The sequence below is a fragment of the Astatotilapia calliptera genome, chromosome 16 (genome assembly GCF_964374335.1).
Source record: "Astatotilapia calliptera chromosome 16, fAstCal68.1, whole genome shotgun sequence".
Taxonomy (NCBI): domain Eukaryota; kingdom Metazoa; phylum Chordata; class Actinopteri; order Cichliformes; family Cichlidae; genus Astatotilapia; species Astatotilapia calliptera.
The window spans coordinates 4,848,032-4,862,387 of record NC_137437.1 but is presented as its reverse complement, the minus strand read 5'-3'; the positions used below and the strand labels follow the sequence as shown (position 1 = coordinate 4,862,387).

Below are 14,356 nucleotides of genomic sequence, written 5' to 3'. Positions count from 1 at the left end.
CTGCTTTCCGTCTGTCATCAACACTTGCTTATCCTCTTCAGCGCCACAGCTGACAATTTGTCTAGAGGTGTGGTATACGCTGAACACGGCTGACGCCAGTGGTCACGCTCACGCTCCTGTGGGCATTTTAGTGTCACACTCATTGAACTGTGGATGGAACATGTGGGCTCAGAAGGCTTGAAGTCATGCTGGCCCGAGCTGCTAGAAATCAAACATGGAGTTGTTTTTAGGATAATCTATTCCCACAGTGCTGATTGCACTGTGGGAATAGATTATTCCCACAATCCCAAATCAGTTTGGGATTTGTCCTGAATAATGCTGACCTTGCCACCGGTGGCACAGAGATTTGATTCCCGGTAGTCCTCTGACTTGTTCAAACAATAAGAGCTTATTTAGATCACACGTGGAGCAGCAGCAAAGCGACAGTGTCGTAGCTACAATGGCAGCCTCGAGGAGGGTGCAGTAGAGCTAAAATTATGCTTTCCAAATGCTACGTGAACAAGCGTACTCCTGTCGCTCCTGCTTTTGTATTTCATTCCTGTTTCCAGCCTACATCCTGACAGCTGAATTGAGCATACTTTCATAGTCTCATCAACATGTTTGACATACACATAGTTGATATTTGTTTCAGTCACCCTGCAAGTCTTTACAAGCCATTAGTGGTTTGCAAAAACATTTCCACGTATCTCCAGAGAAGAATTATTTTAGCTTTCACTGGATTTCCGTGGATTTATACTTTGTAGTGAAGTTCATCACAGGGATGTGAAAAGTAGTACTCAAAGATACCCTTTGCTCATTTTTGTTAGCATGCAGTATCTTGTTTTTCTGCCTCTTCAGGTAAAAGTGTGGTCAGCAGGGAAATCACTTCAGTATAGAGAATTCAGGGAATGAGAAAAAGGCTTTTCTGAATGAATTCTGTCTCTTTTGTCTTTGTGTTTCTTTCTGCAGCATCTTATTTGCGGACATTGAGGGTTTCACCAGTCTGGCATCGCAGTGCACAGCACAGGAGCTGGTGATGACTCTCAATGAACTGTTCGCCCGCTTTGACAAGTTGGCAGCGGTAAGGATGTAATCGCTTGCATGTATATGTAAAGAGCTGTGCAAAAGTCTTTTGATAGGAAAATGAGAAATAGCTGCAGTGATTCATTGGAAACGTGTGCAAGCATACATGGAAGTATAATATATATATAATATGTAAGGTCCTACAAAGCTGAACCCACAGTGGGGCTCATTGCCTGATTGTTGGTGAATGCAGCCAAAGTGCTTCGTCTCATCTGATGTCTCTTCGTCTGTTTGTGTGTGTTTAGCTCACCCTCACCTCTGACTAAACAGACACTGACCTGCAGGTTTTTATGTGTAAACAACACAGAGAGGAAAGATAGCCGTGTAATCTGGGTGATGGCCTTAAACAGCTCCTGCCTGTGTTGTTGCAAAATATGAAGAATAAAAATGTAAAATATAGCAGGACAGATAAATGCATCAATGCACACTTCCTATAGGTATGATAAAAGAAAAAAGTTTCTTTCATTTTGAGGACAGTTTAAATGTATCCAAATTACAAATCTGAAAACAGTAAAGAACTTAGAAAAGCACTGATATTAATTAACGGCTAATTCATTTCTTCTCGGCAATCAGACAGGACCTTCTATTCATTTCGCTTTAAGGAGACAAGAAGCGATGAGAGGATATGTAGTTTTCATCTAAGGATGTCTCATACAAATGCTACACTTGGACATAAAAATAACTGAGGCCCCTGAAGCTGCCGTTGGAGCTGGGGCTTTTTCATTGTTTGATTCCTCTGTGCACTTCTTGCTCGCATTCTCTGTAAGAAAGAGGAGCTAAGGTATGAAAAAGAGATGCATGTGAGGTCAGGGGAAAAATGTCTGTGTAACGAAAGGCCCAGTGGGTGTTAATTCTGAAAATATTTGCCCTTATTCTTTTATCTGATATTTGTTAGTGGTCAGACAAACCTGACTCCAATTTCATTATCCTGAAGTACAAAACTACATTTGTGAAAGTGGATCATTTCAGTAATGCAGTAAAAGAATGATATACAAAGAGGAGGAAATCATTTTTGGGATAAGTTTGGTCACTGACAAAGAAAGGAACAGCCCATTATATTTGAGTAGACAGAATATCAACCAGAAAATCCCTCAGTCTCAACAAAAGGTGAAAGTGCTGCTGTCAGATTAAATCAAAATCGAGCTCTTCAGCATCAACCTGACCCACTGTGTTTGCAGCAAGAGAAATGCTGAATATGACCCACAGAACACTATCCCCACAGTCAAGCACAGAGGTGGAAACATTATGCTTTGTACTGTTTTTCCTGCTAAGAATACAGGACGACGTCATCGCACGGAGGGCCCAGCGGACAGGGCCATGTACCGTAAAATCTTGGATGAGAACACTGAAGATGGGTCGTGGATGAGTCTTCCAGCATGACCCAAAGTGACTCAAAGCGTACCATGGCAACAGTGGAGTGGCTAAAGATGGTCATAGGGTGGCCGAGCGAGTCTTCAGACCTCAGTACTAAAGTAAATTGTGGAGCTAAAGCTTCCAGTTGCCAAGCAGCAACCAAGAAATTTAAAGGATTTAGAATATTTCTGTAAAAAGGAGTCAGCCAAAAACCGTCCTCTGTGCAAACTTGGCGACCAACTACAAGAAATGTCTGACTGCTGTGCTTGTCAACAAGGATTTCTCCACCAAGTTTTGCTTGGGGATCAAATACTTATTTTATATAATGTACTTTTTTTCTGGATTTTTGGTTGATATTCTGTCACTCTCTATGAAAATGAAACTACAACAAAAATTAGAGACTGTTTATTTATTTGTAAGCAAGCAAACTTCAGCGGGGGATCAAATCATTATTTCCTCCACTGTTTAAATACTGTGAAAGCAAAAGTTTCAAAATTTCCCAGCTTCCCCAAAGTGTCCCCAACGATGCAGTAGGACACTCATACATTCTCTGGTTAATGTATTACTAAAATATTGGTGGTATAGCGCTTAACAGCATAGTTCTTATTTTCCAGGTCTGCATTCACCACAATATTTCTAAGCGCGTGGAGACAAAGGAGGTCCTGATACAGAAAACTCAGAACAAATCAAATGCAACTGCAGCCCTCGTGCTCAGTGATCACAGTGTTCCATTAAAAATGAATGAAGCTTTCAGAGAAAAGCATCATCTTTGATGCTGCCGGTGCGGGCAAGTTCTAACAAAGACTGAATACTCATACTTTTCTGCAGCTGGCCTGAAAATCATTATCGATTTGGTCAGTTTGGTTACAGGTGCAAGAACTGCATGTATGTGTAGTCCACAGTATTTAGACACCAGGAATTAGTAAAGTAACCTTAGAGGCAGCTGGAAAAGGTCATTAAATACATAGTGAATGCTGCTGTGAACACAGACGTGAGCGCAGAGTTCCAGTGTTTAGAAAGCACACCATAACATCTGTTTTATGTCTGAACCGCAGTTTCATAGACGCACATTCAGGAACATTGATTTTTCTTTTTTCTTAGACAAAAACATCTTTGTTTTTTCAGCTAAACCTCAATATATACCATTTGTTTCTAAAAGGTGAAAAGCTAATTAATATTTCATAGTGAAACGCCAATAACGGCATTATATACCAGACAGGTTGCAACTGACACTTTTAGGTCCATGCCAGAGGTACCTTGTGTCTCTGCAAACACACAAAGACACACACAGCCGCACGTATTTTCTTTCTGTGCTTCTTACACAGTGGAGCTCATTGTAGTTTCTCAGTCCCATGTGCTAGAGCGATACTCAGGTGGCCATCACGAGACACTATATTCTCCTATGCCTTTAGGATCAACAGACAAACACATGCGCACACAGAAACAAACACACACACTGTTAAATGATTCTAAAAGTTAAAAGTTTTAAGGCAAATGTGAGGCATCTATACTTGGTTACCGTATTGTGGAAATCCTAGTTTCTGAACTCTGTGGAATACCAGGATTTCTGCATTCATTTAATAAAAGAGAATTTAGGAAAATTGACATAAGTGTTGGAATGACAAATAGATAATTTTTTGAAAGCAACTGACTCCTAGTCTCAGTAATGGTCTCAATAAACATGTGGATCAAAAACTTGTCAGGCAAGTTGTTACAATAAGTTTTGCCAAAAGAAAAAAATTCTCAATCTCAGGCTATTTCTTCTTTCATCTAGTTTCATTGTTTTGTTTAGTTTTAGCTCTAAAAATCTTGGCGTGAACTTTACATAGCATTGTAGGGGAAGCAAGGGAGAAAAACAGAAACAAGGACTAAAAGCCAAACACCATCAGAAATGTGTACTAAAACATTTTGGTATCATCACATCACAAATGTATAAAAGATAGTTGGGCAGATTTACAAACTACAAACAAAATCTTCGAAAGTGTAAAGCATAGAGGAAGGGTCATCATGGTTTGAGGCTAATTTCTTTCCTCGGGGAGTTCCAATCACATGAAAGCAAACTGATATTAAGATTTTTATTTTTATTTATTTATTTATTCTGTCAGGGCAGCAGGCCATCACCCAAAGCTTAACAAATCAAGAGAAAGAAAAGGATAATTTGTGGAAAATCTGATCTTGATCTAAATCCAGTGGAATGATTTAAAGATGACTGTTGAATGTCAAAAGAAACAAACAAAATCATCACTGTGCAGTTAGCGGTCACAGGAAACAGCTGGTGGACTGTTTTTTAGCCGTGCTGTCCAAATTCTAAAGATGTCTAAAAGATGAACTTTTGGGATTTTATTAGTTTGATCACATTGATTTTGTCAGTTTTTGTTTCACTAATGAAAAATAGATCACATTTATAATAATGCACAAGTCCCAGTAAGGGGATGAAGAAATTGAGTACCAGGTTTTCATAGCTTCTAATAAGTTCATGAATATACAAACAAAACATTGAGCTGAACTCTGGTAAAAAGTTTTATATTTAGGATTAGGTAGGAAATTATTCTATCAGTGCAACAATAACTTTAAAAATCATTAGTTTATTCAACAGCAGGAAAGGAAGTCTTTTGTTATTTGTTATAATTTATCAGTCATATGATTTGGCCTGTCTTACCTCAGTTCTGTCTACTTGATTTAGTTGGAAACTACTGAGGTATTTTGTCCACTGAATTGCAAGATACTATAGTAAGGTGAAAGATGAAGAGAGGATATCATAAGGTGGATCCAGTTATAGCTGTGTGTCTTTGTTTCACTGGCTCCCAAAGGTCTCCCACCATCGGTGAATTGCATAAAAGTGAAGTAACTCTAAAACCCATTGCAATAACATCTTTATTTTCTAGGATACCTCTCCAGTAAGTTGCTCTTTCTTGTGCTCATGCTTCCCGTGACAGGAGAACCACTGTCTGCGGATCAAGATTTTGGGAGACTGCTACTACTGCGTGTCTGGTCTGCCGGAGGCGAGGGCCGACCACGCCCACTGCTGTGTGGAGATGGGGCTGGACATGATAGAGGCTATCTCGTAAGTTGCCCCCTGACTGTAACAAGGCATCTGTGGCTGTAATTAAAATGCTTAAATATGTGCACATAGCAGACAGAGGTGGGGCAAATGAATAAATGGATGATTTCCAGATGCAGTTTTAGTTATATTTGATGTTCCATATACAGGGTGGGCCACTTATATGGATACACCGTAATAACATGGGAATGGTTGCTGATATTTAAGTCCTGTCTGTGGCACATTAGTATATGTGAGGGGGCAAACTCCTCAAGATGGGTGGTGACCATGGTGGCCATTTAGAAGTCGGCCATCTTGGATACAACTTTTGTTTTTTCAATAGGAAGAGGGCCATGTGACACATCAAACTTATTGGTAATGTCACAAGAAGAGTTATTTACAAGTTTCTGACCACTTATAAAATGTGTTCAATGTGCTGCCCATTGTGTTGGATTGTCAATGCAACCCTCTTCTCCCACTCTTCACACACTGATAGCAACACCACAGGAGAAATGCCAGCACAGGCATCCAGTATCTGTAGTTTCAGGTGCTGCACATCTCGTATCTTCACACCATAGACAATTGCCTTCAGATGACCCCAAAGATAAAAGTCTAAGGGGGTCAGATTAGGAGACCTTGGGGGCCATTCAACTGGCCCACGACGACCAATCCACTTTCCAGGAAACTGTTCATCTAGGAATGCTCGGACCTGGCACCCATAATGTGGTGGTGCACCATCTTGCTGGAAGAACTCAGGGAACGTGCCAGCTTCAGTGCATAAAGAGGGAAACACATCATCTTGTAGCAATTTCAAATATCCAGTGGCCTTGAGGTTTCCATTGATGAAGAATGGACCCACTATCGTTGTACCCCATATACCACACCAAACCATCTCTTTTGTTGTTCCAGCAGTCTTGGAGGGATCCATCCAATGTGGGTTAGTGTCAGACCAATAGCGGTGGTTTTGTTTGTTAACTTCACCATTCACATAAAAGTTTGCCTCATCACTGAACAAAATCTTCTGCGTGAACTGAGGGTCCTGTTCCAATTTTTGTTTTGCCCATTCTGCAAATTCTGTCCACCGATCTGGGTCATCCTCGTTGATATGCTGCAGTAGCTGGAGTTTGTAAGGGAGCCATTTGTGAGTAGCTAATATCCGCCGAAGGGATGTTTGACTAATGCCACTCTCCAGTGACATGCGGCGAGTGCTACGCTGTGGGCTCTTGCTGAATGAAGCTAGGACAGCCACTGATGTTTCTTCATTAGTGAGTTTTCTTGCGTCCACATTTTGGCAAATCCAACACTGAACCAGTTTAACAAAACTTAGCAAGCAGTTTGCTGACTGTAGCATGGGAGATGGGTGGTCTCGTAGGGTGTCTTGCATTGAAATCTGCTGCAATGACCCGGTTACTGCGTTCACCAGATATCAACACGATTTCGATCCGCTCCTCACGTGTTAACCTCTTCGACATGTCAATGGCTGTGAACAAAGAGAAACTTGTAAATAACTCATGACAGAATAAAGTTACGTTGAAACCAAGCACACCATTGTTTTTCTTGTGACATTACCAATAAGTTTGATGTGTCACATGGCCCTCTTCCTATTGAAGAAACAAAAGTTGTATCCAAGATGGCCGACTTCTAAATGGCCACCATGGTCACCACCCATCTTGAGGAGTTTGCCCCCTCACATATACTAATGTGCCACAAACAGGACTTTAATATCACCAACCATTCCCATGTTATTACGGTGTATCCATATAAATGGCCCACCCTGTACTTTGCCACATATGAAAGTAGTAATGAATAACATCACTTTATTTCCAGAAACCATTAAAAACAGTTTGTGACCATGTTGTCAGCTGTTGTCAGTGCCTCTTTGCAACTTCACAGTCAGAAATATTCTCTGTCAGTTTTTAAGATGATTATTGTTGAGTCAGATTAATAATCCTCAGATTAGGCTAAATGTCTGTGGTTGTCCTTCTTGTTGCAGAAAAATGAAATACATTTGCTGTTAAAGAGCAATTTCACCCAAATCACATAATTTCCATTTTCTTCGTAGCATGTAACCTGGATTTCAGTTTTATGCAGGCATTCGTTTATGAAAGTTATGATTCCCAAAGTGTTGGATGATATATATGGACATTTATGAGTTTACGGACAACTCTGTCAAAACGATCCGGTATGCATGTAGGGATTAAAATGATGAAACAGGAAGTTGCTTGCAAGCAAAAGCAGAGATATAAGATGCACTGGGAAAAAAGGTGATCCCTGGGATACCCTAACATCAACACACTGGTGACGAAAAAGCTTAACTTGTAAATTATCTCTTAAAAATGCTATCTGTTTTTATTTGCAGGCTGGTACGGGAGGTGACTGGGGTAAACGTCAACATGCGAGTGGGCATCCACAGTGGCAGAGTGCACTGTGGGGTGCTGGGGCTCAGGAAGTGGCAGTTTGATGTCTGGTCCAACGATGTCACGCTAGCAAATCAGATGGAAGCTGGGGGCAAAGCAGGGTATGTCTCTCCAATGATATTCAAGTTCAGACTGCCCTACTCTAAAAAAAGTTGGGATGTTGTGTAAAACTTAAAGAAGAAAAATAATTGAATCATCTGCAAATGTGATAAACCTGTTTATGTTGAGAAAATGTGGCATGTGCCAAAGTATTAGTTCATTTAACATTTGTTAGGAGCAAAACGTCTAAAAACATTTACCACTGTGTAGCATCCCCTCTTCTTTTAACAACCGTCTGGGAACTGAGGAGGACCAGCTGGAGTTTTACCGGCAGAGATTAAGTATTTGGAACTGAGTGCTGATAACAAGGTGGAGGGTTCCTCTCCTCTTTAGCCGAGAGGATGTGGTGTCACTGTTTTCCTAAGAGAATTTCAAATTTTGATTCACCCAACCACAGAACAGTTTTCCATTTCGTCTCAGTACATTTTTAAGAGAAGACAGCAGTGTTTCTGGATGATCATATGTGGCTTCTTCTTTGCGTAAAAACACTTTAGCAAGCATGTATCAATGGGACGAGTAACAATGCCTCCTAAGCCCATGCAGTGATTTCATGGTTACAACTTATTGCACATCGCTGAAGCTTTGCTCATCCTCACTTCTGAGAAACTCTGAAGATGTTCTTTGATAACCAGCTGTTGCTTTTTAGTAACACTTACATTTTCAGCGTTTTTGTTTCCCCCGCTCCAACTTATTTTGAGATGTTTAATGAAAAATGTGCTAATATTTTTCACGTTTAAAATATCTCCATTTAAACATTTAATGTTTTATATTTTCCACTATCAACAAAAGCTGGGTTTGCCAAATAGAGTTGTAACCAATTTTGCTAAAACTGTTATATTTAACAGCCCACAGAGTTGTAGATATGAATATACAGTGTCTGAATAATCAATGTGTGTGTGTGTGTGTGTGTGTGGTTCTCATTTTAGGCGCATCCATATAACTAAAGCCACTCTGAATTACCTGAATGGGGACTATGATGTGGAACCGGGAACAGGAGGAGAAAGAAATGCCTACCTGAAGAAGCACAACATAGAAACCTACCTCATCGTGGGCTGCAGTCAGAAAAGGGTATTTCACTTATTACTGTTTATAGTACAACTATATACGTCAAAAATACATTAAAGTGATTTAAAGTGGCATTAACTGATTATTAAACACGAGGGGGCAGAAAAGAAACTCTGTGAGCTGTAATTTGTGGCTTATAGTGGGACACATTATTGTTTATTCTTATGGCTCTTATGTCTTTTTACTCCTGTTTGACATTTAGTAGCTGCAGAATTTTTCAATAATAATTTTAAATTTCAAGGAAACCCATTGTTGACCTATATAATATAATAAATTAGCCTGACACGATTTAAAGATGAGGTCAAGGGTCAACAGCACACGTCTGTCAAGGTTGAAAAAGTATAATGTAACATCCCAGAATTCCACTGAATCACCGTATGTGACATTTCTCTAGATCACAGAATCTGAAAAACTGATCGTTTTATCGTCTGTGTTATAAACCGGGAATCTGTTTCATCCAAGAGTGAGTTCGTCTCTGCTTCGCTGCGTGAGCTCAAGTTTGTTTATGACCAGACTTTTATCAGCTGTCTGTCCTCCAGCATCATCACAAGCTGCGACTATAGATAGCATATCATGTGAAGTGATATTGTCTTCTTATTTTGCTGCTCATTGCTGGGAGACAGAAGGAAGATTGTGCAGTCTAATTATTTTGGTTACTTTTATCTTTTCTTTCCTTTTTTTTGTGAATACATCCTAAAGCCAGGATGCAGATCTAGAAATAAAAGTAAAAAGAAATAAAATGACTAGAGATTACCATCTCAGGAAACCAGCTTTTAACACAACACCAGAAGGAGAAAAGGAATATTTTTCATCAGTGTAACAGTTTTACACTTGGTGGATGTTTTTACTTCTTCTGCATTTAGGAGAAGATTACCCTCTGATATTTTTCTGATATATATTTGACCTGGGCCACTTCCATGTGTGCAAAAATATAATATGGTTTTGTCTCCTGTGTGATGTCAGTCCAGGTCATGTAACTGTTACATCAGCCGCCTCATCTGAATGTCTTGCCACGAGAGTCTCGTTGAAATTGGCTGTCGGACGTAGTTAAAAGTGGCCCTCGACATTTGAAATATTTGGATGAAATCTTTGTCGGTGAAGCCATTCACATCATGATCCCACCACTCCTGGCTCGAACTCCAGCATCCACACACACACACACACACACCTCTTTGTACCAAAGTAGCGGCTGTTATGCTACAAAGAGGCATAATGAAAAATGAGGCTCTCTTTTCCTCCCCTGCCCTTCATCCTTATCATCATCTGCTTACAAATTTGCTGACTTCCCCTGTTCATTTCTTTTATTTTTTCTTATTTTACTTGTTTATTATTAACAAGGATGATGTGCATTGTTATAAATGTATCAGAGTTAGCAAGGGCTAATCTAAAACATTTCCAATAATCAACTGTGACCAAACACAGAGAAAGTCATGTGACATTCAACGTTGCTATAAGGATTTGCTCATCTGCCTTCATATTTTCCTTTCTTAATCCATAGGGTTTAAATATGATGTGGACCAACCGTTGCAGCTGTAACAGGAAGGCTTTCCACAAGGAGTGTGCTTATTTTTGCATTTAAATACTCTGGGAATACCGTAAAAAGAGGGTTTATTTTATGTTCCCCCATCCTCAGATAGTGTCAGACAAACAAACCTACATCAACCAAATAAAATCATTCAGCACTGGACACGCTTAGCTTGACACAGCTACTTCCTAATTCAGGAGCAAGGCTCGATTTTTGATGATTTGTCCCAATTAATTGCTTTTTTTTAGAAACTGATTACATGGAATTCCCAGATTCACCACTTTCATTCACAAACTGGTAGCAGATGACTCCGTCTTAAGGCAACATTCATGGCAGGTTTTGGTGACAGTGTTGGCACGACTGATAATCATGCCAGCACTGTGAGATAACGTTATCTTATTGGATAGAAGAGATATTCACAAGTATATAATTTGCAGTTGATAAAAGGTGATGAATCCTAAAATATGTTATTATAACTCTCGCAAAATGTGTGAACTTGTATGTGTAAATTTTATTTCTAAAACCTGTCTTTGCTTTTTCTGTCTTACAGAAAGAGGAAAAGGCCATGATTGCCAAAATGAACCGGCAGAGGACCAACTCTGTCACCCACAACAGTGGACACTGGACCGACCGTCCCTTTTACAACCATTTAGGTGGAAATCAGATCTCCAAAGATCTGAAGAGGATGGTAAGACAAGATTTTTTTAAACAAATGTTTATCGATAGATTAAAAGCATTCTAATGGTCTGCTTTGTAGTGCTGCTGTTTTTGGTGTTGTTGGAGTGCTAAAGCCAGGTGACTCTCCTGCCAATATCACATCTTGGCTCTCATTTGGTGATGAAGCCAACCTGTTGTTAATACAATAATCCTGAGATCTGCAGTCCTGGTAAGCAGCAGCTCACTTCGCCTCTCACACCTTACCCCTGGATCCAAGAGGCTCTCAGGAGCACTCGTGCAAGGGGGACAACAGCAACATGTAGGCGGCCGCAGTTAAGCGGGAAATGTAGCAACGGCAGAGAGATGGAACCTCACCGAGACTGATTGTTATTTACGTACCGTAGCACTTCCTGCTGAGCCGAGCCTGCATGTAGTGACTCACTTGGCGAATGGATGCACCTATGCCTGTTTTTCTTATATCCCCAATCCACTCACCTCTCACTGTATCTATGGCAGGAAAGAGGACGATGAAGTCCAGGCAACATGTGCGCTGTTATATATTGGGGAAATGGATTCTGTTCTACACGCTTTATTTTAAAATTGGTAATATTCACAAAAAGTATCTATTAAAAGGTGAATCCCATCATTTTTTTCACATCAAGAGCAGTTTTCTCTCAGATCAGATCAGAACAGCTTGTAATTATGTTATCATGTGAAAAGCGGTTAAATATCTTGTAAAGCAAATCTGGTTTTCCCGCAATAACAAGTTAATGATTTCATTGACATGAGGAATGAAAAGGGTTTTTTCTTCCCTGTGCTGTTGTCCTCATGGGTCATGCATATAATTAGCCTATTATTGACGTGCATCAGGCTGATTAATCTCTACTCCACTTAAAAGTAGCAGCGTGTGTTTTATTCTTGCTGAGCCTTCTCACCTTTGTAATACAGAAAATTCAGTGTTGATCTAATCTATCAATTGTAGCGCCCCGGAGAACAAACCCGTACTTAGTCCCTGAATCAAACAGCCAGGTCGTCTTCACGGCTACCAAGCTGTCCGCACGCATCTCGTGATCACAAGAAGCAAAACGGGTTTATTTTTTTCTTGTAATATCTTGCTATGCTTGGGAACATCTCAGAGAGAGAACGAGATCTGCCTTTTCTTTTAGTTCCACATAACAAGATGAATCAATCTGATAACCACAACAGAAAAGATAACAGCAAGCACAGCTTTTTTTTCTGCTTCTGTAGTTTTCTCATCCTATTAAGTCCTGCTCAGCTTGTGGCATCATCAATGAACTGCACTTTTGTAATGGAAAGGCTGCTTTACAGTTGTAGTTTGCCGTTTGTTGCAAATCTTTTAGCTTTCAGTGGGATATTTTTATTCACTTCCAATGCGGGAAAATCAAAATCTGGACATAAGGAAGTACTGAACTCAGTGTTATAGAGATGCACGACTAAAAAAAACAAGAATACCACTTTAATGGTTGATGTCAGACATATAGAATGAGAACAGATACAAATATTTTATAATAATATTTAGGTCATGTTTATAGGTAGGTTGAGCACATTTTATAAAAGTTATTTTGGATCGATCTGTCTACTAAATGAGTGTAATGTCAGGTTGTGAGCACAGCCAGACAGAACAATAAGCTTACCTCTCTCGTGAATATACAAACACCCTTTTCTACATCTTAGTTCTTTGTAACAATCCCACTCTGACCAAAGCATTGGAAACAACTTGGGGTACAGCATCTGGACCGAGGCAATGCACAGGAGAGTTCGCCAGGTACAGAGAGAACATGCAAACTCCCCATTGACCGTATTAACCAGTGTGCTTTTATTTTGAAAGAAACATCAGTTCTGCTTTAAAACGATTACTTTTCATTAAAATAAACTGTCTGCACAGTTAAGTATTACTTTCTGTATTTTTATGTGACCCACAGGGGGCTCTGTAGCTGACTTGGAGCTCTGTGTAGCATAAATGCTACAACAAGTGTGCACATAAAAAAAGAAACAACATCAAATTAATGCTGCATTGATTTACATTGGATCCTTCTGGCACTTAGAGCTAAGGCTGCTCAGCACAAAAATCATCTTATCTCTCATCGTCCTGGATGACTACGTTCAATTACTCGTCCTGACATCACATCAGCAGCTGCGTTGTTTTTCTTTCCTAATATCAGATGAGTGTGTCACCAAAGTCCTATAAAAGTTTGCAGAAACACGAACGCTTTGACATCAACTTTATTTGCTGCAGCTCTGCCTTCCTTCATTGTCAGCCTCAGTTTTCTTTCTGCCTATTACTCTCTCACCCCATATCTTCATATCTCCATAGTCTTCATTAATCACAGCAAGCTCTGGAGCGAGCTTTGAAACAGAGCTGTAAAGAATAAGGAATCAAATATGCACAGAGAGCATGAGGGAGGGTTTTTATATGACCGGGAGGAAACCTGGTTATGTCTGTCAGACACAGAATGGACTTTGGAGGTATTCAGGATTTTACACATGTACTTCTACTCCTGCTGCCCATTCAGGCTCTTGCTTTTGCAAACAGGAAGCAGTGGAGCAGGCAGGAATGCAAATAATTTCGTTTTTACCTTTCACTTTTTCCTATTTGATTTTTTTCCCCCTTACTTTCATGCAGGGGTTAGCTGTGCTGAATATTTCTTCAGCATAGTCATTTGTGTGTTTCGCCACAAGAGGGAGGTAGAGCAATTTGAATATCTACAAGCTGGTATTCTGTAATGCTGTAATATGGCCAAATAGTTTAATGACAGTGACAATCTGAACATAGTATAAACTGAGTAACAAAATATGATTAATGTGACTTCATAATGAAAAACAGGTTAAAAAATATATTACATTTTTTTCCATGACACAGCACACTGTATCGTTTTGCAGGACAGTTCACCCAAAGTGTTAAAGTTGTGTGCTTTGCATCTGTTTGTTTATAGACATATTCTATCTTTGCATTTCAAACGGGTGAAAATAACATTTGAAACTTGTCTTGTTTACCTCTGCTCGACAACAAAGCCTCCACTTCTTACATCTTTCTTATTTTGCTCATTCTGTCGGTTTATCTCTGCTGAAAAACTCAAAACCTACCAAAAATGTTTAATTTCACGTCAATCATAGCCG

The 14,356-nt window shown here is 39.8% G+C and overlaps 1 protein-coding gene across 2 annotated transcripts in view; it reads left to right on the top strand.

Annotated features, from left to right (window-relative positions):
• The window catches only part of adcy5 (adenylate cyclase 5), a 96,094-nt gene that overhangs the window by 61,791 nt on the left and 19,947 nt on the right, over positions 1-14,356 (top strand). For both annotated transcript variants that reach the window (XM_026143873.2, XM_080290788.1), the window contains exons 4-8: positions 949-1,060; positions 5,352-5,479; positions 7,815-7,973; positions 8,898-9,039; positions 11,112-11,249. In XM_026143873.2, the coding sequence (XP_025999658.2) occupies positions 949-1,060; positions 5,352-5,479; positions 7,815-7,973; positions 8,898-9,039; positions 11,112-11,249 (679 nt within the window). The remainder of the gene's footprint in view (positions 1-948; positions 1,061-5,351; positions 5,480-7,814; positions 7,974-8,897; positions 9,040-11,111; positions 11,250-14,356) is intronic.